The sequence below is a fragment of the Phocoena phocoena genome, chromosome 2 (assembly GCF_963924675.1).
Source record: "Phocoena phocoena chromosome 2, mPhoPho1.1, whole genome shotgun sequence".
NCBI lineage: Eukaryota > Metazoa > Chordata > Mammalia > Artiodactyla > Phocoenidae > Phocoena > Phocoena phocoena.
This window is the reverse complement of record NC_089220.1, coordinates 104,956,563-104,980,667: the sequence shown is the minus strand read 5'-3', so window position 1 is coordinate 104,980,667 and position 24,105 is coordinate 104,956,563. Positions and strand designations below refer to the sequence as shown.

The following is a 24,105-nucleotide window of genomic DNA, read 5'->3' as shown; positions in this document are numbered from 1 at the left end:
GAAGCAATGAAAAGAAGCCCTTTTGTATAAAAAGTGATTATTAAAAAATTTCAACTCGCTATTAGAAAATCTTATATTCTTTAAAGCAATTTGTGTTGCTATTTTAGGTTTCTGGAGTTACTGTTTTTAAAAATATATTTTCTCCTATAAGCTATATATTCTTTATTTTTAAATGATAGGACCATAATTGTGGTTTTAGAAGATTATTTAGTGACTGAGAACTCACTCTTAATTGCATATTTTATATTTAAATCTCATGAATGTCACATTTGAAATCTTTGTTTTTTTAACATCTTTATTAGAGTATAATTGCTTTACAGTGTTGTGTTAGTTTCTGCTGTACAAGAGAGGGAATCAGCTGTATGCATACATAAATCCCCATATCCCCATACTTTATGGGGATTCCCTTGTATGTTATTTGTTGCTTTTCCCTTGCTGCTTTTAATATTTTTTCTTTGTATTTAATTTTTGATAGTTGGATTAATATGTGTCTCAGCGTGTTTCTCTTTGGGTTTATCCTGTATGGTACTCAATGTGCTTCCTGGACTTGATTGACTAATTCCTCTCCCACGTTAAGGAAGTTTTCGACTATAATCTCTTCAAATATTTTCTTAGACCCTTTCTTTATCTCTTCTTCATCTGAGACCCCTATAATTTGAATGTTGGTGCGTTTAATGTTGCCCCAGAGGTCTCTGACACTGTCCTCAGTTCTTTTCATTCTTTTTTCTTTATTCTGCTTCCTGGCAGTTATTTCTACCATTTTATCTTCCAGCTCACTTATCCATTCTTCTGCTATTGATTCCTTCTAGAGTATTTTTAATTTCAGTAATTGTGTTGTTCGTCATTGTTTGTTTGCTCTTTAGTTCTTCTAGATCCTTGTTAAATGTTTCTTGTATTTCTCCATTCTGTTTCCGAGATTTTGGATCATCTTTACTATCATTACTCTGAATTTTTTCTCAGGTAAGTTGCCTATTTCGTCTTCATTTATTTGGTCTTGTAGGTTTTTACCTTGCTCCTTTGTCTGTAACATATTTTTTTGTCGTTTCTTTTTTTTTTTTTTTTTTTGGTGTGTGGTGCTCTGTTCCTGTCTTACTGGTTGTTTGGCCTGAGACATCCAGCACTGGAGTTTGCAGGCAGTTGGGTGGAGCTCCCACCACAGGAGCTCAGGCCTGACCTCCAGCCTGGGCACCAAGATCCCGCAAGCTTTTTCTTTTTCCTTTGTGCTTAGTGTAGATGCACTTGCTCATAGGGTGCTGCATGCAGAGGCCTCGCACCCAGCCCTTCACACCAGAGTTCCTAGTGCGAACTGGCTTCTGCTGACACTGTAGCTTCAATGGCCATGTGCAGAGCCATTTGAAGAGCCTGAAATCATTTCTTAACACGGTGGTAATACATGGTGATTCTGGAGTTTCATGTTCTAACTTATATGTTTTATATAATCACAGTAATAGTCATTGAAGATTCAAAAAAGTGATATATATATTGAATCTTGGAACGGCCATGACAGGCAGATTGTAGGCTCTATGGTAATTAGGATTGGGAAATGGAGTAATTAGGTTACCTCGATACTCAAATGAACCCCCAAAATGTGTAAGTATAATTTACTCTCCATATATTGCCTGTTTAAGGACTGTGAGTTGTGAGTCTTCCTCTCTTCTCTCTTCCTTTTAAGTGGTATACGGCAGTGATGCAAGCCTAGTTAGGAGCCTTTTGTATACATCATGCAGACTACTGGTATAATTGGCCTGGGAACTAATTTTCTTTTAAAAATATTTCTAGGTGGCTTTTTCATCTTTAAACCTGTTGCTGCATACACAAGCTCTTCTCTGTTCTCTTAATTACCTGACAACCATAATTCCATCAGATGGCCAAAACATGGGTGATACCAAGGAAGTACAAATTTCTACTGAAAAGCAACAAAAAAATTCAGCTCTGCAGAAAAGTATGAAAGACACTGTTTTGTTTCTTGTTAGTAAGAGTTTTAGAATTGTAGAGCTAAATGGGGAATCTTATGAGAGACCATCTGGTTAGTCATGTACATGCCATTTTGCCTACCTTTGTTCTTCCCTTCAAACTGAGTCATACATGGGTGCCTGATATGTAAGATAAATGTAGTTAATACTGTTGTTTAAAAAAAATGTTTTTGTTCTTATTCTGGTGGTGATGGGGGATGCCTTTATATGAGTATTAGGGGAAGAAGACCTGTATTTATTCTGAGCTCTTCCTCCTCTCAGTGGCTCCTGAAAGGACTCTATAGAGGGTTAATCTTCCCTAACATTTTACAGATAAGGAAATCAAGACCCAGAGACATGAGGGCCAGGGTTCAGGGATAGCATCGAATTGGATAAGAGCCCAGCTTTTGGATCAGAAAGAAGTCAGTTCAAATCCTGACTCTGCTACTTAAACTATGGGACCATAGGCATGTTATTTAATATTCAGTAACTTCCTTGAGTTTCAGTGTTGTTATCTTTATGTATTTTAAGGTTTTTCTTGCTTTTACATTATCAAAGTAGTACATCTCACTATTAAAAATGCAAACTATATATAAAGAATATATAAAGCAAAAAAAAGTGTTTGAAATACTTAAGAATTTGAGAATTTTAAAATTATTTTAAGCAGAACCATGGTTCACTTAATATAGAGAAGAAACCTTAATAGAATGTATATTACCAGAATCCACTGTGATAGAATTGCTTTGTTTATATGCAGTGATTGTATCCTCTAAGGAGAGTGACATTATTCACTTCAGGCTGTTTGCCAAGTTGAATGCTTTCTGTGTTATTGTTTGTGATGAGAAGAACAATATTGCTGAAATCAAGATTCAAGGTAAAAGTTCTCATGATATTAAAAATTGTTCAAAAGATAAGCTTTTTTGTTTTTTGCAATGCTAAAGTATATATAAAATGGAAGGCTCTGAGCTGTGAAAACTGGATTATTTTATTTTATGACATAATTGGATTGCATGTTTTCTTAACTCTTTGAGAGTTGAACCACACATACTGGTGTTTTGGACCCTTTTGAGAGTTGTCTCAGAGGTGAAAGGAATACTAATGTCAATGTAGGGATGCTGTTGATGAGCTAAGTGTCAACCCAGAATTCAGTTTAAGGTCTGTGAATACACTTTATCTTGGTACAAATGCAAAGCAACCTTATCATGAAGAACAAATCCTCTGAGCCCATTATGTTCTTTTAGGCAAAATCTGCTAAAATGAATGTAGTTTTTTTCTCTGACTCTCTTTACCAGCTCATTGTGATCTGGTAAAGGTAAAGAATATGTTTAAGACAATTCTTGAAGAACTTAAAATCCAGAAAACTAGGGTTTTTCTTTGTTCTTTCTAAACTGGCAGTGCATCTACTAGTCTGAATTTGATTCATGAAACTCTTATAGTCTCCATGTAAATGACTGGATATAAGGTGTAAAGAATTTACTAAAATCCTAAGATAATCTATTTGCACTAGATGTAGTTTTTTCACAGGGTTGAAAATAATTATTTTTTAATGAGTTAACAGGTTTCATTGTTCATAAAACTAAAAATATCTAATATTGCACTTATTTATCAATTGTGAGTTCAAACATTGCTAAATTTATAAAAAATATCACCTACAGAATAAAGTTATGCAATGGAAGAAAAATCTTCAGATCTTATTATGGTATCTATAGAAATTATAATGATATAATTTCTTTTCCAGGACTTGATTCTTCCCTTTCTCTTCAGTCAAGAAAACAGTCACTATTTGCCAGATTGGAAAATATTATTGTCACAGATGTTGATCCTAAGACAGTTCATAAAAAAGTAGGTGATAGTAAATCATTAATATATATTGATGATTGAATGTGAGATTTTATTTTAAAATATATTTTATTTTTTAAAATACTAATAAAATATATTTTGATAGAAAAATGTTTCTATAATGATTATAAACCCTTTTAAATTGGAATTTTATTTTGTCATTGTCCATTGGATGGAGTGCATTCAAATCTCTGCTTTTCAGGCTGTGTCAATAATGGGAAATGAAGTCTTTCATTTTAACTTGGATTTGTATCCAGATGCTACTGAGGGGGATTCCTATACTGACATGTCCAAAGTGGATAGTGTGGTGTCACTGAACGTTGGCTGTATTCAGATTGTCTATCTCCATAAATTCCTCATGTCACTTCTGGTAAAATCACTATTTATATATAGATTTTTTTGGCTTAGAAATACTTAAAATAAGTCTGATAATTATGATTATTGCAAATCTTAAAACTTTCAATGTCAGGTTGTGCATTTATTTGATTATTGATGGTATTTATGGATTAATGTAGAGGTCAAAACCTTTCTTTAACAGTTGAAATCTGAATCATATAATGATTTTTGTCTAGCATTGTCTAGAACTGGAATTATTTTTGCTGGAATGTAATGAATCAAATTCTCAAGTGCAAAAACTATTAAAACTGTTTTTTTCTCTGTTCCTCAGCCATATAAGTCTAATTATAATTAGCCCTTGTCAGGTAGCTCATAAATATGGATGGATAATCAGTAATTCTTTCCTAACTAGAAAGATAGGACTAAACTGAAAGTTATTTATTGGAAAAAAATTAGCACATAAATAAAAAGAAGATGGTGTTAGAAATGATGTGCTTGTCCTCCTGTTTGAATTACTCCTTTTATTTTGTGTCCACAGAACTTCCTGAACAATTTCCAGACAGCCAAAGAGGCTCTGAGTGCTGCCACTGCTCAGGCTGCAGAAAAGGCTGCCACAAGTGTGAAAGATTTTGCCCAGAGGAGCTTTCGTGTTTCTATCAATATTGATTTGAAAGCACCAGTTATAGTCATCCCACAGTCTTCCATTTCCACCGATGCAGTAGTGGTAGATCTTGGGTTAATCAGAGTTCACAATCAGTTCAGTCTGATATCTGGTGAAGACTACTCAGACCCTCCAGTAATTGATAGAATGGATGTGCAGCTAACAAAGCTTAAGCTTTCTAGGTATGCTCTTTCAATAATTATGTATTGATATTTAAGTATTATTTAATATTGTCTATGAAATTTTATGACTATTGAAATTCATGCTCAACATACTTCTGTTGCACAGAACTGTCTTTTTTTTTTTTTTTTTTTCCTGTACCTGGGCCTCTCCCGTTGCGGAGCACAGGCTCCGGACGTGCAGGCCCAGTGGCCATGGCTCACAGGCCCAGCCGCTCCGCGGCATGTGGGATCTTCCCGGACCGGGGCGAGAACCTGCGTCCCCTGCATCGGCAGGCGGACTCCGAACCACTGCGCCACCAGGGAAGCCCCCAGAACTGTCTTTTAATCAGCTTTTTATTTTGAAAAATCTCAAGCCTACAGACAAATTACAAAAATAGTACCTATAATTTTTCAAATAGATTCACCAATTATTTACATTTGCTTTAACTCTGTATATACATATTATTTAAAATATTTAAAAATTTAAAATTTTATTTTTATTCAGGTATGAATGACATACTAGTTTCAGGTATACAACATAATGATTTGATAGTCCTATGTATTGCTAAATGGTCACCATAGTAAGTCTAGTTAACATCCATCACCACACATATTTACAGAAAATTTTTTTCTTGTTATGAGAACTTTTAAGATATATGCTCTTAGCAACTTTCAAATATACAGTACAGTCTTATTAACTATAGTCACCATCATAGGACATCCCCAAGATTTATTTTATAATTGGAAATTAAAACATTTTTTGCTAAACCATTTGAGAATAGATATCTTAATGCTTTGCCCCAGAGTGCTTTAGCATGTGTCTCCTAAGAACAAGGACATTAATCCTCTTACATAATAACCACAATTATCAAATTCTGGAAATTTAACATTGATATAATCTATTATCTAATATGCATTCAATATTCAGATTTTACCAATTATTCCAAGAATTTTCCCCTCAATCCAGGATAACATGTGGCATTTAATTGTATCCTATATTAGTGAGGGGGATTTCTGTACTGATAGACATTTATTCTGGGATAGTTCTTCAGCCTTTCTTTGTTTTTCATGATGACGACAGTTTTGAAGAGTTCAGTCTAGTTGTTTCATAGAATGACTCTCAATTTAGTTTTGTCTGAGTGATTTCTCATGATTTAATCGAGCTTATACATTTTTGGCAGGAATGCTGTGTAAGTAATGATGTATCTCTAGGGCTCACACCAGAGGACATTTGAAAGTGTGTATGTTCATTTTGAAATCATTTTCTACCCCGTCCAAGGAGATTTAATTATCTTAAATACAAAAGGAATGATTATAAGACAAGTCCAGAAAAGAATCCTGGTTGAAGAGCCTTATAAACTTAGAAATAGCTTACTTTTCATCTTGCCATTTTTTTCTCTAATCTCTGTACCAGCACACATATCAGTCCTTGAACAACTGTATTGACGATTTCCCCCATAGCTTCAAAAATATCAGTTTCTTTTAAAAATTTACTCAGGTTGTCATCTACTGTTTAAAGAAAAAAGTTTTCTTAAAGGCTAATTGTATGTCATATACAGTTGACCCTTGAACAGCATGGGTTTGAACTGCATGGTTCTGCTTACGCGCAGATATTTTTTTCTAGTGGTAAATAACACAGTATTATACAACCTGTGGTTGTTTAGAACTGTGGTTATGGAGGAACCACATATACAGAGGAACCGAAATATGAAGGGCAAACTATAAGTTACATGATTGCATGGAGGGGTTGTCATCCTAGTCCCCCGTGTTGTTCAAGGGCCGGCTGTGTTTTAATCTGTCCATGCTAGTATATTGTAGATTAAATTAATTATAGACCAAGTTTAGAAAACACTAAAACAGCGTTGTTTCAAATCAATGTTTAGAGCAGCAACTTTGGGCTTCGTGTTTTTTTAATGATATGTTGCATTTACCCCTATGTTTATGCATATATATCAATTATATTTTTCATTAGGACAGTGATCCAGCCAGGCATCTCCCATCCTGATATTCAGCTGTTGCATCCAATTAATTTGGAGTTTTATGTAAATCGGAATCTAGCTGCATCTTGGTACCACAAGGTGCCTGTTGTGGAAATTAAAGGTCATCTTGAGTCAATGAATGTGAGTATATGACTGAAAAAAACTTTTTTTAAAAAAATTATTTTTAAAATTTATTTATTTTTGGCTGCACTGGGTCTTCATTGCTGCACGCGGGCTTTCTCTAGTTGTGGAGCGTGGGCTTCTCATTGTGGTGGCTTCTCTTGTAGTGGAGCACGGGCTCTAGGCACGTGGGCTTCGGTAGTTGTGGCTCACAGGCTCTAGAGTGCAGGCTCAGTAGTTGTGGCTCACAGGCTTAGTTGCTCCGCGGCATGTGGGATCTTCCCGGACCAGGGCTCGAACCCGTGTCCCTTGCATTGGCACGCGGATTCTTAACCACTGTGCCACCAGGGAGGTCCCAGAAAAAAACTTTCTTATTGAAAGTTCAGACTCTGAAGACTTTCTCATTATAAATCTAAATGAAATGTGGAATTTTTACTGATTGTTGTAAGGAAAATTTCAGTGTGATACTGTCCAACAGGATCTTTATTAATTTTGGTAGAATTTAATCTTCAGTTAAATGTTACTTAGCTTTTAAATTTGTTATGTGTACACGTTAGCAGTGATCTGTTTGTAAATTATTTATTAGTGTATTATAATTATAGCTCATTCTATATATTATATATATACTCTTTTATTTTAGGGATATCTGAGTACCCCTCAGATAATTATAGCATTGAGTGAAATGCCAATTTTTCATATTGAAGGTGGCGTTTTTATTACGTTGAAATTGTTATTGTTTAAAAAGTAGAATTTATGTGTGTTCTGAAAGTCACTTATTAAAAAAAGTGATCTGATTTCTTTAATAATTATTAGCTTTCACTAAGGGTCATATTGGTTAAGTAGATGAAACTAATATTGACTTGTAAATCACATTGTTTTTCTCCAAACACTGTCTTATATTTGAAAATGAAATTTTTAACATAAGTAGTGGAATACTTGAGTGTACAGTGATTATATAACTTTTTGGTCAATGTTAAGAGTATCCTGTCCTTAGTGTTTTGTTACTAAGGATTTGTTTTCCATATTAAAATTGTTTCATTTTAAAATGAAATATCTTTATCTTTTCTTGGAACATCATATTTCACAGGTTAATCTAAATCAAGAAGATCTTAATCTTTTATTTCGAATACTAGCAGAAAATCTTGGTGAGGCTACTGAAGACTTGAATAAAGTGAAACCGAGAGTGCAAGAGACAGGTAAGAGGTTGACAGTAGGTGGTGTAATAAATGTTTTTTTACAATTTTTTAGGGGAGACAAACAATAAAAATGAAGTAAACATATATTTACAAATTGCGATTTGTATTACCAAGAAAACAAATAAGATGTTATTGAATAAAACCATAGTTTGCTTTTAAGTTGAGTAAAGTCAGTTATTTCTAAGTTGCATGAGTTAGGCGGAGGCCATAAAGAAGGGTTTCAGATCAATGGTGAATTCTGGAAAAATTTTTGAACTTGCATGTATAGAGAAAAAAACATTTTAAGTTGGCACTAGGCTATGTAGCATACTTGATCTGACTTTTATTTTTTATTTTTTTTATTTTTTGCGGTACGCGGGCCTCTCACTGCCGTGGCCTCTCCCGTCGCGGAGCACAGGCTCCGGACGCGCAGGCCCAGCGGCCACGGCCCACGGGCCCAGCCGCCCCACAGCACGCGGGATCCTCCCGGACCGGGGCACAAACCTGCGCCCCCTGCATCAGCAGGCGGACTCCCAACCACTGCGCCACCAGGGAAGCCCTGACTTTTATTTTTTAATGTTTTTAAAAATTAAAAAAAAAAATTGTTTTGGCCGTGCTGTGTGGCATGCAGGATCTTAGTTCCTTGACCAGGGATCGAACCCATGCCCCCTGCAGTGGAAGTGCAGACTCCTAACCACTGGACTACCAGGGAAGTCCCTTGATATGATTTTTAGCTGTATAAAGTGAAGTGGTTGATAAATTACCAGTGAACAAAGATACTGAAAAAATTGTACAGCAATAAAAATGCAAATAGTATTTAAATTATTAGATACAGTGGCCCTTAAAGGCAAAGTAACTACCAGACTTATTTACAGTGGCCCTTAAAGGCAAAGTAACTACCAGACTTATTTTTTAAGCTGTTTTATATGTACACATATACATACACAGTGTCTTGGTGTTCATTCCCTATCTATATATATGCAGTGTATAGATACAACTCATTCTTTCTAATGGCTGCTTGGTATTAAATTCTGTTGAAGTATCATAATTTAGTTAGCAAATCCCTATCAATGGACATTACAGGTGGTTTTCAGTCTTTCACTCTTACTGTGTTGCATTAAATATCCTTGTACATACACTTTTTTACAAGTGCATGTTTATCTGTAGGGGAAATACCAGGACTGCTGGGTTAAAGGGTATTTAGTTTTTGTTAAATTAAAATAATAATTGAATTCAATCAATACCTTTAATAAAATTAATTTTATTAACATTTTGACAGATTTGCCAGTTGACCCCCATAGAACTTATACTCATTTTGTACTCCCATCAGGTGGTTTTTCTAACAGTGTATTACCAGATTTAAAAATTTTTGCCAGTTTGCTGCTGAGTGAAAAATGGTATCTCACTGTATTTTTTCAATTTAAAAAAACTTTTTTTTACCTGAAACTAATGTAATATTACATGTCAATTGTGTCTCAGAAAAAACCCAAAATACTAGGGTGGAAAAACCTTTTTTACAGTACGTTAATACATATAGTAAAGTGTGCAAATCTTCAGTGTACAATTCAGTGGATTTTTATATATGGCTACACCAGTGTAATCACCATGATTAAGATATAGAACATTTCCAGCACTGCACCCTAGAGCTCTCCCTATGCCTTTACCTATCAATACCAAACACCCACCCTGACCCTGAATCCACCCAGAATTAAGTACCATTCTGATTTGTAATATCATACATTAGTTTTGCCTCTTTTTGAATTTCATATAAATGGAATCATAGAGAATTTACTTTCATTTTTGGCTTCTTTCTTTTTTTTTTTAATTTTCACATGTTTTTATTCCATTAAAAGCGAAACAAAATCTAAATCCATACTCATAGAACAGAATACACTCATTTAAAGTTTTGACAGTGTGCAAAATTAAAGTTTGGATAATTAATCCAAACTTTAACATGAGTATTCTCTTGTAAGGTGATTTCTTTCCTTTAATAAATAATATATTAAAATATATATTATTCTGGAAGCAAATCATCTCCTAACTGTTCATCAGCAAAATCATCCTCGTTGACTCTCTTTTTGGCTGCGGTTTTGGGTCTTTCTATTTGCGGGCCAAGCGGATCCACATAGGAGGCATCTAGCTCCTTGTTACTGCTGCTCTCATCATGAGGCTCGTCTGTCCCAGGCAGGGCTCAGAGCTGGGGCGTTGAGCCGCTTGCCTCTGCTACCGGAGCCACAGTTCTGGCCATTGTCACTGCCAGCGCTCCTGTCTCTCCTGCCATGGGGACCCCCGCTGCCATCCCTGCCAGACTTGATGTGCTGTTCCCTGATTTCTTTCATTTTTTCCAATCTCTTGAGTATTATTGCATATTCTTGAACTTCTTTTAATTGAGTGTCTGTGCAGAGATGTACCAAGAAACGTATACATTCAACATTTTCTGGAAAATTTCTGTGAATATCTTTGTAAGTGTCTAGCGCTTTTTGGTAGTTACCACTTCTTCTAAAACAACTAGCTACCATCAGCTGCCATTTCACCTGTGTAGGCTGTATAAGAGAAGCTCTTTCAAAGTACTGAATGGCTTTTTCACAAAACTGGGTTTCAGTGTAATAGGCTGTGAACCACTTGTTGACTTCAGTGTTGGACGGGAAATACCTATATGACTCATAGTAATATTGGGATGCTTGGGATTTATCCCCCTCAGTGTCATATAATCCTCCCAGTTTAGACAAAGCTCTGGAGTCAGTTGGAACCACACTAATCAGCTGCATTAACCATCCCATAGCTTGATTGGGATCTTCCATTAATTCGTATACACTTGCTGTCTGGTAAAGGACTTGCTGTCTCTTAGGATTGCGTGAAGTTTCAGGAAGCAGTCCAAAGCTTCATCAAGCTGGTTTAGCTTCTTATAGGTAAGGCCAATATTATAAAGTGCTTTAGTACAAGCAGAATCATTTCTTAGAGCCTCATTTTAGAATTCAGCTGCCTTCTCATAATCACCATTTGCAAAAACTGTATTCCCTTTATAAGTAAGAGCTGACGGATTATATCTGTCAGAGTTCACAGCTAAATCTGCATAGCTACCGGCTTCTGCAAATTCATTTTCCAAATAATACAGGAATGAGTGGTTGGGTGCAGCTGCACTCTTCACTCTACTGTCCTTTTTTCCAAACATTTTAAAGGTCTCTACAGCTTGATTAAAATCAGGTATGTAATTGCATTATTTCCAGATCATTTGTCAGCTCTACATACTGAGAAGCTTTCACAACTTCAACACACCAATCATAACCTACAGCAAAAGATGTTTCAATTACAGGAGCAATGAGTTTTGCAACTGTCATGATGTATTTTTCTGCCATGTCTTTCCTTTCACATTCCATTTGCCTTAGATGATCATTTTTTATAGATTCAATCACTAAATTAGTAAGTGGGTCATCACTTGGTGAAATGTATTTATCATCTTCATCAGTTTCTAATGGAACAGCAATCAAGTTTTGGAATGCCTTCATTTTTTCTCGATCTCCAGCAGAAAAGTAACTAAGAATTAGGTTGAAGCCTGCCTTCAGATTTGGTGCCATACTCATTATGTGCTCAAATAAATTAATGGCATCTGAATACTGCCCAGGTTTTTTTGTGTGTGGTTTTTTTTGCGGTACGTGAGCCTCTCACTGCCGTGGCCTCTCCCGCTGCAGAGCACAGGCTCCGGATGCGCAGGCTCAGCGGCCATGGCCCACAGGCCCAGCCGCTCTGCGGCATGTGGGATCCTCCCGGACTGGGACACGAACCCGTGTCCCCTGCATCGGCAGGTGGACTCTCAACCACTGCGCCACCAGGAAAGCCCTGCCCAGTTTTAATAAATGTTAACTCCAATGTTCTGCATAATTTTAATCCTCATTTCTTTATGGACACTTGGAATTTGATCTAAGGCTATTTGGTAGAATTTAATGGCTTTGGAATAATTTCTTTGTCTTAAGTAAATATTTCCCATATTCACTTTCAACCGTCCTGCATTGCTAAACATCTTATTTTTCACTATAACTTGATAGGTGTTTGGTGCTTCAGCATACATTTCATTAGCTGAATATTGACTGGCCAAGTTGAAAAGAACTGATTAAGTTAAATCCAAATTGATGTTTTCTGGACTTGTAACTTGTTCTCCTTGTTTCACCAGGACTGTCTCTTTTCTTCCTGCATCTTTTGCCTTTTCTAAGGCCAATTTTAAGTCTCCACGACTGTTAGCAATACAGCTTTCTTCTACCGACTCATTTATTTTCTTCTCCACTTGTCTCCTCTTTTCTTCTCGGCTGTCTTCGTTCCTGGCCTCCAGGGACGGTGCAGGGACCCACGACTGACCGAGGGGGTCGAACGCAGAGCCTCTCAAAGCTGCTTTGGTAAAACTAGCTGCCCTCACTGCTGTCATAGGTCTAGTAACTCCATCCTGAAGAGCCCCTGCATTGGTCTTCCCACTGCTGATGCCAGGGATGTCTTGGACCCATACCCAGTAGCTACAGGTCTAGCAACCGCTGTGCTTGGTATTTTAGCAGTTACGGGAGGTCTTCTGCCATGACTACTTCTCACAGCTTGCTGAAAAGCTGTGTCATTCTCCAGTTCCTCGGTATCATAGGTTGGATTGTAGTCATTATAGCCAGACTAAAGATCATCTTCATCTGTCTCTGGGGCGAGGTATCCATTTTGCATCATTTGTACCTCTGTGAGAGCGGGCCCGAGCTCCTGTCTCCGCAGAGTCTTGCCGGGGATTTCGGAGCTTCGCGTCACGAACTCAGGGTCCGGGGCTTGAGGGCCGCGCGCGGCTTCCGGCGGGGTGGGGGGTTGGGCACGGGCCGGGGGCAGAGCCCCCGCGCCCCGTCCCCACGGCCCCCTCGGAGGGCGGTAGGCACCCACGCCGCCCCGAGCCCTCTCCCCCTTCGCGGCGAGGGGAGCAGCGTGACCGCGAGCGTGGCGGGGCCGGCGCGGCCTTTCTGGGGCTCAGCAGAGAGCTGTGCGGCTGCAGCGCTGCCACGCGCGGATCCCTTGGCTTCTTTCAACATTTTGTGGGATTCATCCGTGTTGATGTCTATAGCGCTAGTTTGTTCTTTTTATGCCTGTTTCCAGTATTTGACTGTCATGAGTAAAATTGCTGTGAATGTCATTGTAGTCTTTCGGCACACTTATATACTGTTTTCTTTTGGACACACAGCTAGGAGTAGAATTATCGGGTCATATGTTAGCTTACATTTTGCTTCAGTAACTTACGCCAGGCTATATTGAACAGTTTTCCAAGTGGTTGAACCAGTTTACCTTCCTACTAGCAATGTATGAGAATTCCAGTTGTTTCACATTCTCACCAGTACTTGCTATCCTCAGTCTTGTAAAATTTAGCCATCCTGGTGGTTATATAGTAGTATCTCTATGTTTTTTATTTGTTCCCTGGTAACTAATGAAATTTAAAACCTTTTCATATGCCATTTGGATGTCCTCTGTTATGACATGATCATTCAAGTCTGTTGACCATTATTTTTACTGAGGTATGGTCTTTTTTCTAATTGGTGTATAGGAGTTGTTTATTCATTCTGGTTAGGAGCCCTTTGCTGGTTATATGTATACATGTTAGTGTATGTGTAGAAATATCTTCTCCCTATCTGTGCTTTACCTTTTCACTCTCTTAATAGGTTTTCTTTTAATAGAATTAGTTAATTTTAATGAATTCTAATACACAATTTTAAAAACTGATCAGTGCTTTTTATTTCCTATTTAAGAAATCTTTGCCTGTTCCAGGAATTGTTTTGTAGAAGCAAAATATTTGGTAGAATTATTTTCCCTCAATCACATTATGTTTGGAACAGTGCTGAAATAAGGTGATAGTTAAGAAACCTTGCCCTGTGCATTGCTTTCTCAAAGGTAATAATTAACAGCAGTGGTTTTCCATATGGAAAACACTAGACAAGGTACTGAATCTGTCTGGACCACAATTTTCTCATATGTGAAATAAGGACAATGTAAAGGTTTTACCTTAAAGTGTTGTTATAAGAGTTAAATGAGATAGTCTGTGAACGTCTGTTAGCACAACATCCAACACAGAGATTAAGTACTTTGCAAGTGATAGCTATTATTAGTGTTGTGTATTACAGTTTAGAAAGCAATTTTGCTGCATTTCAGGATGCGTGAATTTCAGGACAACAGGGTCATATTCATATGGTTTTACTTTTGATTCTTGGTATGGCGTAAGAGGCTTTAACTTCCCCCCGCCCCCGCTTCTTTCATATCAAGCCTTAGCTCTTATTATCCTCCTTATGATGTAACCATATCAAACTCCATTCTGTTTGCAAAACCTATCCTGATGTGTTATCTCTCTGTGGTTTTCTACTACCTCTTATTTTATTCTTCTCTGTGTGAGGAGCTCCTTCAGTTCTACTTGAATTATAACTCTCCTATTAAGACTTTCTTGACCTTCTCATGACAGTGTCATGCTTAGTTCTGTGCTTTGTACATACTTTATCTAGAGACTATTAACATTTGTCCATTTAATGTGACTAGGTGGGGCCTTCTTATTTTGTTTGTATTTTAAGTATATATGTTTCTTCTACTAAACCATGAGCTTTCTAAGGGCTAGAGCTGTGTATGACTGATTTGTGGATTTTCAATGCCTGAACCAAGTCCAGAGTACTTGTATAAGTCCTTGTTGAGTATTCATGTAAGAAATGTGTGAATAGAAGTGAATGAATTTCTTTTAAACATCTTTAGGTGAAACTAAAGAGCCACTTGAAATCTCTACATTAAAACAAGATATGCATGTTTCACAAGATAGTTTAACAGCTGGAGTGGAAGAAATTAGATCTGTAGACATCATTAATATGCTGCTGAAATTTGAAATCAAAGAGGTGTGTAATTTTCATCTGTTTTTATAAAATGAGGTGGATAAATAATGGATATTTGGAATTACCTCTAATAAAGTAAACTTGTAGATTATTGATATGGATAGAAAAAGCTTACAAAGGCTGTTTGTAATTTGTATGTAGAAATGTTTAAAAATTTGAGAGTTTGCTAAAGATGAGTTATATTTGGGGGATATAGTATTTACAGAGAAAATGGTAATATGCTCTGTAACAGGCTTTTCAAATGATTTTAGGGCAGTTGGAATGTAGCCTGCTTTGGATTTTATATAGGGAAGGCAGGAAAGGGAAAAATGACAGAGAAATTCTTTGCAAATTTTAGAAACCATTAATAGAATAAAACACAATATGCCTACATTTAAAAAATGTTATATTACCATTACCTGCTTTCCATCTGCAGATTCTTAAGGTAAGGTTAAATGAATTTTCCTCTTCTGTGTTCGCACACATAACAGGTATTCATTGCATGTACTAAGTGCTAAGGATACAGAAGTAAGACATAAACTCTGAACTCAAACAAGAAAACAATTAAAATTTTTGTTAAGTACTTCCATTAAAAATGTGCCCAGGGAGCTTGTGGCAGTGATGGTAGGAAGAGGACATCTAAGCAGTCTGAAAGAGTCAGGGAAGATAACCTGGAAGAAGTGAGATTTAGCTGAATTTTTAAAGAAGAAGAAGATACAGTCTGAGGAAAGGAGTTTAGGAAAGGGGCTGGGACAGGGTAGAAAGAGGGACAGGCACACACGTGTGTATGTGAGAAAGCATCGCGGATACAGGGACTTAGAAGAATTTTCTCCAAAATTCCTTCATTGTTAAATAGCTGTGCAGAGGTTATGTTCTATCTTTGAGTCAAAAATAATAAACTTTTAAACAAATGAGTGCTACTTTTTTGATCTGAAATACATGTTTTGAAACTAACTTCCTTCATGCTAAACCTCTGCTGTTTTTCTGGTTAATGTTACAGTTATTGAAGATTTTTAGGCTTTGATAATTGAAACATTGATAAATGAATAATTCTATTTGCAAATGGGTTTCATTAACATATGTACATATAAAACCTGTAAGTCCATTTTAATATTATTTGTAATACATATAATTACAGTTCCCTTCCCTTAGGACAGTGATTAGGGTGGGGGGAAGCAATTTGCATCCTCCCCTCAAGCTGATAATTAGCATTGTCTGAAGACATTTTTGGTTGTCACTATCCAGAGAGAGAGTGGGCTACTGGCAACCAGTGGGTAGAGGCCAGTGATGCCACTAAACAGCCTACAGTGCATGGGACTACTCCCCACTGGAAAGAATTATCCAGCCCCAGATGTCAGTGGTGCCAAGGTTGAGAAACCTTGCCTTAGGAGTAGTTTAAAAATTGACTGTTTATCTCAGACTTTCAGATCTAGTCTGACACCATCCATCAGACTAGGACTTCCAGGAATTAGGCAGAACAACTTTTTTTTTTCATAACTATCTTGAAATCCATTAAAATACAGTGACAGTGCTTTAAAAGTCTGAATAAGTAAGTGGGCCTTCCAAAGTAAATAACCCTAGGTAATTTCCAGGCACAAATAGAAGTGAACATCTTTACGCTGTGTGAATATTTTGATAACATCATTCCAGATGATTATTAAATTAACTTATCTTCAGTGTATATTAGTGAAATAGTTTGTGGTAATAATGGTACCTTTTTCTAGGTCGTGATTACTTTGATGGAAAAAGCAGAAAAGAAAGGAAGGCCTTTATGTGAACTAAATGTCCTGCAGCTTGGACTGGAAGCTAGAGTTAAAGCCTACGACCTGACTGCTGAAGCTTATCTAAAAAAAATTAGTATGCAATGCTTTGAGTTCACTGGTAAGTGTGAAGTATAGTCTCTGTAAATTGTGCATGTAATAGGCAGATGGTCACTACCTTTTTATCAACATGAAGCATATTTATTAGTGTCACCATAATTATTTAAAGTTATTACATTAATATGAAGTAATTTGATAGTTAAAACTCATTATGTAGTTATTTATCATAAAGTAAGTCTATATCTAAATATTTAGCACAAAGTAGAATATATCTAAAAGAAAAATGAGGCATATGTCTTCAGCACATAACACTTCAGTACTTATGAAAAGCAACATAACATTATAACTGCTCTGAGAACAATACCCAGGTATAGAGCCCAGGGACCCTTTTTGAAAGGTGAGTTAATTTACTAGGAAATAACTTTTTTTCTTTGGTTTTTTATTTATTTTAAAATTACATAAGTGTTTTTTATTTGTATTTAATGACATTAATATATACTTGTGAAAAATAAAAATTAAACAACCCAGAAATATATAGAGGAAAAATTGAACATCACCTTGTAGTCTCTTCAGCCTTTCAGATGATTCACTTTCTAAATTGCACCAAGCCAACTTTTAAAGTTGGTATGGGTGTTTAAAGTTATAGGAACTCTATGGGGTAACTTTAAGTAAAGCAAACTTGTATTGAGAATAATCACTAGTTTAAGTATTTTATAGCTTTGTCCTTTATTATGATTTGTTCAAATAACTAATACCAGTAGTACCAAATGTTATAGCGTTTATAATAGGCCAGTGCTGTTTTTTTTGTGTTTTTTGGAGTTTCTTTAATTTTTTTTTCAAAGCCGGCTTTATTGAGATACGATTTATATACAGTAAATTCACCCTTTTTAACGTACAACTCTGAGTTTTGACAAACGTATATTTGTGTAACTGGCTGGTCTATTTTTAAATACATTTGAAATGTCTAAAACGACTTCATAATGAATCTACCCTCTCTTTTTTCTCTTTTAGACTCTAAAGGAGAACCTCTTCACATTATTAACTCTTCTAATGTAACAGATGAACCCCTTCTGAAAATGTTATTGAAAAAGGTAGTTTCATTTCTAGGATTCTTTAATATTTGCATATATGAAATTATGTCATCCTCTTGTATATAATATCTTGGTTTTCTCCCCTAAAATTTTTCATCCTAAAACTGGTTAATTATAGTGATTTATGCAAGCATCTGACAATCCTGGATAATTTCAGTAAACTTCTGAGTTAATCCTATGTTTTTGAATAAGTAGATGTATACAAAGTTCCATTGTAATTTGAAGCAAAATCTATTATAATCTAGATACACTGACAGTTCCCCTACCTTTAGCATTTCCTCCCAGGTAGGATAAGGAGTTCGGGTTTTTGCTTCTGTAGAATATAAGAAATGCTTATGTGGTCATGTTTTTGGCATGTTCTTCTTTGCCTTTAAGAAATATGTTTATAGTGTTTTCATAGCATACTTCGAAAAGTAAAGAATATATATATATTTTTTCAGTGTGTGAATTTTTAGTGTTTGCAACCCAGTGGCTTTATCCTCCATTATTTGTAGGCAGACAGTGATGGACCAGAATTTAAAACCATCCATGACAGTACCAAACAAAGACTTCAGGTAAATCTTTTCTAATTCACTATAAGGTTAGATTATAGTAATGATTAAATCTAGCTTCAAAGCCATCTTCAGTTGTGAGATTGTGAGCCCTAAAATTAGAATAAGGGTGGTAATAATAATAGATTTAATTTTGTAGATAAAAGAAATGGATGGAGAGTTGAAATAAAGTTATTACAAAAGTTGATTTGATTTCCTAAAAGACTCCTTGTTTCCCAGATATAAATTAATGATTCCTTGTTGTACACAAATGAAATATTTTTTAAGGAAATTTTGTTCACTATGGTTATTTGGCGTAGTGTTGATGGAAGCATTAAACATTTGAATGAATTGGCTTTAGGATTAGGAAAAAATTAAGGGTAAGGCTAAAAGTATGGCTCAGTACAGACATTGGTCACCATCCATTTGAGTGTGTATAGTCTGTCTTGGGACCATCTGTAAGGGGACCGACCAACCTAAGGCTGGTAATACTTGTATCTTTACTTAAAGCCTATCAAGTTCCATTGAGGTTAGAATTATTGTTGGGTGTGGGAGTGGGCAGTGTTGGTTTATTGTCTGGTAAAGGTTAACAAAGTAATAGTGAGTTCTTTCTCAAAAAAGAAGTCCTTAGTTGAACTATTCTTGTGCTACTTGTATATGTTGAGGTTTGACATAAAAATGTTTCCATATCTGAAATCTGCCTCTCTAATTGTTCATTATCTTAGGTTTCATTTTCATCCTTAAACTTAGTTCTTCATTTGGAAGCTTTACTGTCCTTCATGGATTTTTTATCATCTGCTTTTCCATCCTCTGAACCTTCTAAGAAGGAATCGGAGCTGAAGCCACTTATGGGGGAGTCCAGAAGTATCATTGCCAAAACTGGTATTAACTTTTGAGTCATGGTTTAATACTTTCTGTCTGAACTTTAATAATCATATAATAACATGTATTTTCAAGCTAAGATAACTGTTTATCACCTTAATGTTTTAGCTACTTTGACAGATGAGGTTGGTTTCAAAAGAAAGCAGATTTTATCCCTATGGTATAATAGAGTAGTTTAGTGAGAGATTTTAAATAAGTGTTTAATATTTATCACGTATTTATATTTGATTTCACTGCCTAGCTTTTATGTAAAATAAAGTTGTATATACTTTGCATTGATGTCTCTGTAACCTTCACTCCAGTGAAAGTGAGGAAGGAAGTAATTAAAATATGAACACAATCATGCATAGTAACAAAGGCCCATTTCAGTCAGTCAGTTAAAACTACCTGGTGCTCAACAGTTTTCAGCTTTGCAGAACACAAAAGGAACAATCTCATGGAAGAGACAGACTCACTTTGGTTTCTAACCAAAACTGTATTTAAGTCACATAGAGATATGGGCACATGCCACAATTTGTGCTGTGAAATATTAGATGTGGTGTAGCGTGAGTGAACATGTGCCTGTTTTTAAGCCAAATATCATTTTAATTATTTTTCTTTCATGTCATATGATGTGAGTATCTAACATCTGGTAATTTAATTTTCAGACCATTACCTCGTTGTATTATATCTATATTACTAGCATCTTTAAAGTGAAAACTGTTAGTAATATTAGATCTGATACAAGGATGAGATTTTTTTTTTTTTTAACCAGGGAGCAGAGCAGTATTTTTGCATTAAACTAGAGTAAAATAGTTTTACCTTCTTCATCTTTAATGTACTTGTTACATTAATATCCATGGAAATACTTACATAACATATACATACATATACACGCACATGCACACAGTTGAATAAATGAAAAAACAATGTTTAAGCTCACAATAAACTACAAAAAATAGTAATCCAAAGAAACAATCTTCTAGTTATGCCAAATAGCTATTTTTTATGGTTTGATTTTGCTACTTTAAATCTTAAAGGAAAAAAAAAACCCTTTTATCATCTCGGTGATTAAGGACTGATGTCCCTATACTTTTACAGTTTTGTAGGAAAAAGTGTTTCCTCCAGTCAAGACAAATCTCTAGGAAATTATATCTTAAATTTATCAATCAGGACCTAGACTAAAATAGATTAAGAGAATCCATTTGATTGTGATTTTTATACACGTGCACAGACACAAATACACATTATAAAATAATTTTTTGTTTTTTCTTAACTTTAGCCCTTTATGTTCATCTCTTATAGAACATTTTTTAGGATTCTTCATGGAGAAACATAATATAATCTAGGGAAGTTGTCTCTATAGTTAATAACATGTATGTGTCATAGTTAATAATACATATTTTACTGTCATCACTATTTCAATTTTTCATGAAATATTTTTCTTTGATCTAATATATGATATGAAAAGGAGTTCCAAATCAAAATTTAGCTCTAATGGAATCTTAGAATTCTAATATAGGGGGTTTCCTTTTTCCCCACAAGAAAAATTACAGTAAAGTTTCCATCTAGCAAAATTATACTTATAAGGTGCTAGTAAACGTTGCCTTTATTTTTAATTTGGCTGGAAATATGCTACTTGCTGTCTGATTGACATTTAAAAATAATCTTAATTATATGTAATCTTAATGGAGACCTTTTTGGTTCTTCATAGTTCATAATGTACTTTTATTTTAGTGATTTTGGGATTATTTTATGTTATATCATCTTTGCACTTTGCTAATCACTAGGATTCTATTACTTTTCAGTATCCAGCAACACTTCTCAAGATGATGTGTTTGATTTAAAGGTCATAGCTGAATTAAATGCATTTAATGTCTTTGTCTGTGATCAGAAGTATAATATTGCAGATATTAGAATACATGGTAAGTAACTTTTTCTTGGTGTAGGTATTTCTGTTTCTTTACATAGACCTTCAGGAAGAATGAGCTTGTTGCACGGTAGATTTCTCATGAGTCGTCTTTTGGTTTACTTATATTGAAGATTCTTGCAAACTTTTCAAAGATGTGCTTTGAAATGTTAGAAGTAAATTTGGTATGATTCATGACTGATGTGAGACATTCCTTATGTTTAAAAAATTTTTCAGAATAAGTCTAAGGCTTAATCTCATGTTCTGTTTGCATATTCAGAATAATATAACTTTAAACTGAGAAATGAATATCATAACATCTCACTGAGTAAAGAAAATGTCATTATCCTGTTTCCCTTGTCTTTTGTGCTTATATAGCATCAGGAAGAGAAGTTTCTAAAAGAAATTTTGTAAGCTTTACTCATCGTCAGCCTCATATAAAGATGAGTTCATATTATACCATGGGTTCTGGAGCCAGCCTGCCAAGGTTCAAATTTTGGCTCTAACACTTACTGGCTGACCTTGAGCAAATTAATTAATGTTTCTGTGCCTGAGTTCCCTCTTCTGTAAAATGGAGATAGTTATAGTAATTATTCATGGAATTGTTATGAGGATTAAGTTTACAAATTTACATGTATTAAGAAAAGTGCCTGGTATGTACATAATAAGCAGTTAACAAGGGGTTAGAAAATCAGTTCCATTCAACAGACGTTACTGAGTATCTGTTTATGCATAGCATGGTAATGATTTAGGTTCATTCTTGGGGCTTAGCTGTAGGCATTCTCTCATTCACTCTGAGGAGTGGTTTTAGAAATCATTCCTTTAGAAATTATGAGAATGACAAACATTTTTTTGGAGAGAAATGTTAAAAGATTGTGTTTTAGATACAGTTTACTGTAGAAAGAATAGTATTTATTCATCAGATTATATTTAATTATAATTCCAATTCTTTAGTTTTCAGAGTAATAGTTTGATTATATAACGTTTGTAAAATAACTGTTTAACAAATCTTAGGTGTCACCATAAATGACCGATTCTGATCTTACTAATGCACAGGATACTTGTGTTTGGAGATCTGTGATTAATTTTCTTTGACATTTGATTCCTTTTGTTTTAAAATTTCCACAAAGTTTATGTATGAGATGCTTCTAGAACTTAAAGATATTATAATCTTTCTTAGGTATCTCATACATAGAAGTAGTTACCTTTGGAACTTCCCTGGTGGTCCAGTGGTTAAGGCTTTGCACTTCCAGTGCAAGGGGCATGGGTTGTATCCCTAGTCGGGGAACTAAGATCCCATATTCCCACATGCCACTTGGTGTGGCCAAAAAAAAAAAAAAAGAAGTTGTTACCTTTAATATGTCTAATAGTGAGTAATTTTTATCTGTTCTCTATCTTGGTAGTATATTATTGAATTAAAAACCACTAAATTAGTTCACTTGGATTAGGTGAAAAGTGTTGTATTTCCCACAGGAATGGATGCCTCTATTTCTGTGAGGCCAAAGCAGACCGACATGTTTGCCAGACTTAAGGATATCATAGTTACGAATGTTGATTCGACTTCCATTCACAAAAAGGTAATTAAAAGATACGTTTCTATATTGAAATTTATTTTTGTTATTTGGGGCTTGAGTTGCCTTTAATCATTTGTTCAGTGTATATTATGTATCAGGCATTTTGTTAGGGAGTAAGCATGAATATGGTCATCATCTGCTTTCACAGTATATATAGACTAGGTGATTTGTAGGTTATTTCTAACCAATTAAGTGATTGATATCTCCATTGATAAAACTTTTTTTTATAGATATAGGAAAAAGTTATTGTCAAGTTAAATGTTTTTAACTAATTTGTTGAAGGTTAAATTTAAGTGATGCTTCTTTATATATCAAGGATTCTGTAATAAGGAAACTTATTTATAATACAGTGATACAGCTCTTTTGATATAATAACCAGTTAATTTAATACTTTTAGGCTGTCTCTATTTTGGGAGATGAAGTCTTTAGGTTCCAAATGACTCTTTATCCAGACGCCACAGAAGGAAAGGCCTATGCTGATATGTCTAAAGTAGATGGCAAACTTACTCTCAGAGTGGGTTGTATTCAAATTGTTTATGTTCATAAATTCTTCATGTCTCTTTTGGTAAGTTTATTTTTTAAATATATTTATTTCTCATTGACACCTAAGTATCTTTGCCTATACATCTGAACCTAGGTAGTCAAAATCTTTACTAATGGGGCTGTGTGATAAAGTCCCAATTGCTGAATAGAATATTACAATTAAGGAAATCCTTTACATCATGGATAACTAAATGAATTTTTGTTATCATTGTTTTGAACCTGTGAATGATCATTCTTTAACATTTCCGTAGTTATATATTTTGAAAGTACTTCCTGATGTTTTAACTAGGCTTTTCAGTGTTATTTGTTTTATGAGAGACCCTTAAAAGGTACTTAGCGAAAAGAATCTTTTAAGGAGGTCATCAGGCATTTGAAGGACTAATACTGGAGCTTACAGCTTTTGATTATAATTATGATCAAGGCCATAAAATTCTTTTAATTATTTATTTCCATGTAAGTGTCATGGGCTGAAGAGTTTAATTTGCCTATGCCTCTTAGCAGGGCTGTTAATCAAAGCTTTTAAGTTATGGATTTCTACCTAAACCATCATGTTTTATTTTTCTGGAAAGTAATTTATTTGGAGGGGTGTTAGTTTAATAAACTAAATAAACCATTTACATTTTTAATGGAAGAATATTGCTTCCAGTCCTTTTCTCCATTGGGAAAAATCTTTCCGTTTTTAGTTGAAATTGAGGTGAAAGAT

The 24,105-nt window shown here is 35.1% G+C and overlaps 1 protein-coding gene and 1 pseudogene across 4 annotated transcripts in view; one reads left to right on the top strand and one right to left on the bottom strand.

Moving 5' to 3' along the window:
* Positions 1 to 24,105, top strand: part of VPS13C (vacuolar protein sorting 13 homolog C) — a 173,700-nt gene that overhangs the window by 83,761 nt on the left and 65,834 nt on the right. For all 4 annotated transcript variants that reach the window (XM_065872278.1, XM_065872277.1, XM_065872280.1 and 1 more), the window contains 15 exons: positions 1,780 to 1,942; positions 2,710 to 2,826; positions 3,691 to 3,794; positions 3,994 to 4,161; positions 4,666 to 4,970; positions 6,922 to 7,069; positions 8,136 to 8,244; positions 14,962 to 15,098; positions 16,799 to 16,955; positions 17,906 to 17,985; positions 18,480 to 18,539; positions 19,241 to 19,397; positions 21,185 to 21,301; positions 22,759 to 22,862; positions 23,257 to 23,424. In XM_065872278.1, coding sequence (XP_065728350.1) covers positions 1,780 to 1,942; positions 2,710 to 2,826; positions 3,691 to 3,794; positions 3,994 to 4,161; positions 4,666 to 4,970; positions 6,922 to 7,069; positions 8,136 to 8,244; positions 14,962 to 15,098; positions 16,799 to 16,955; positions 17,906 to 17,985; positions 18,480 to 18,539; positions 19,241 to 19,397; positions 21,185 to 21,301; positions 22,759 to 22,862; positions 23,257 to 23,424 — 2,094 coding nt within the window. The remainder of the gene's footprint in view (positions 1 to 1,779; positions 1,943 to 2,709; positions 2,827 to 3,690; positions 3,795 to 3,993; positions 4,162 to 4,665; positions 4,971 to 6,921; positions 7,070 to 8,135; positions 8,245 to 14,961; positions 15,099 to 16,798; positions 16,956 to 17,905; positions 17,986 to 18,479; positions 18,540 to 19,240; positions 19,398 to 21,184; positions 21,302 to 22,758; positions 22,863 to 23,256; positions 23,425 to 24,105) is intronic.
* LOC136118797 (intraflagellar transport protein 88 homolog) lies at positions 10,238 to 12,921 on the bottom strand (annotated as a pseudogene).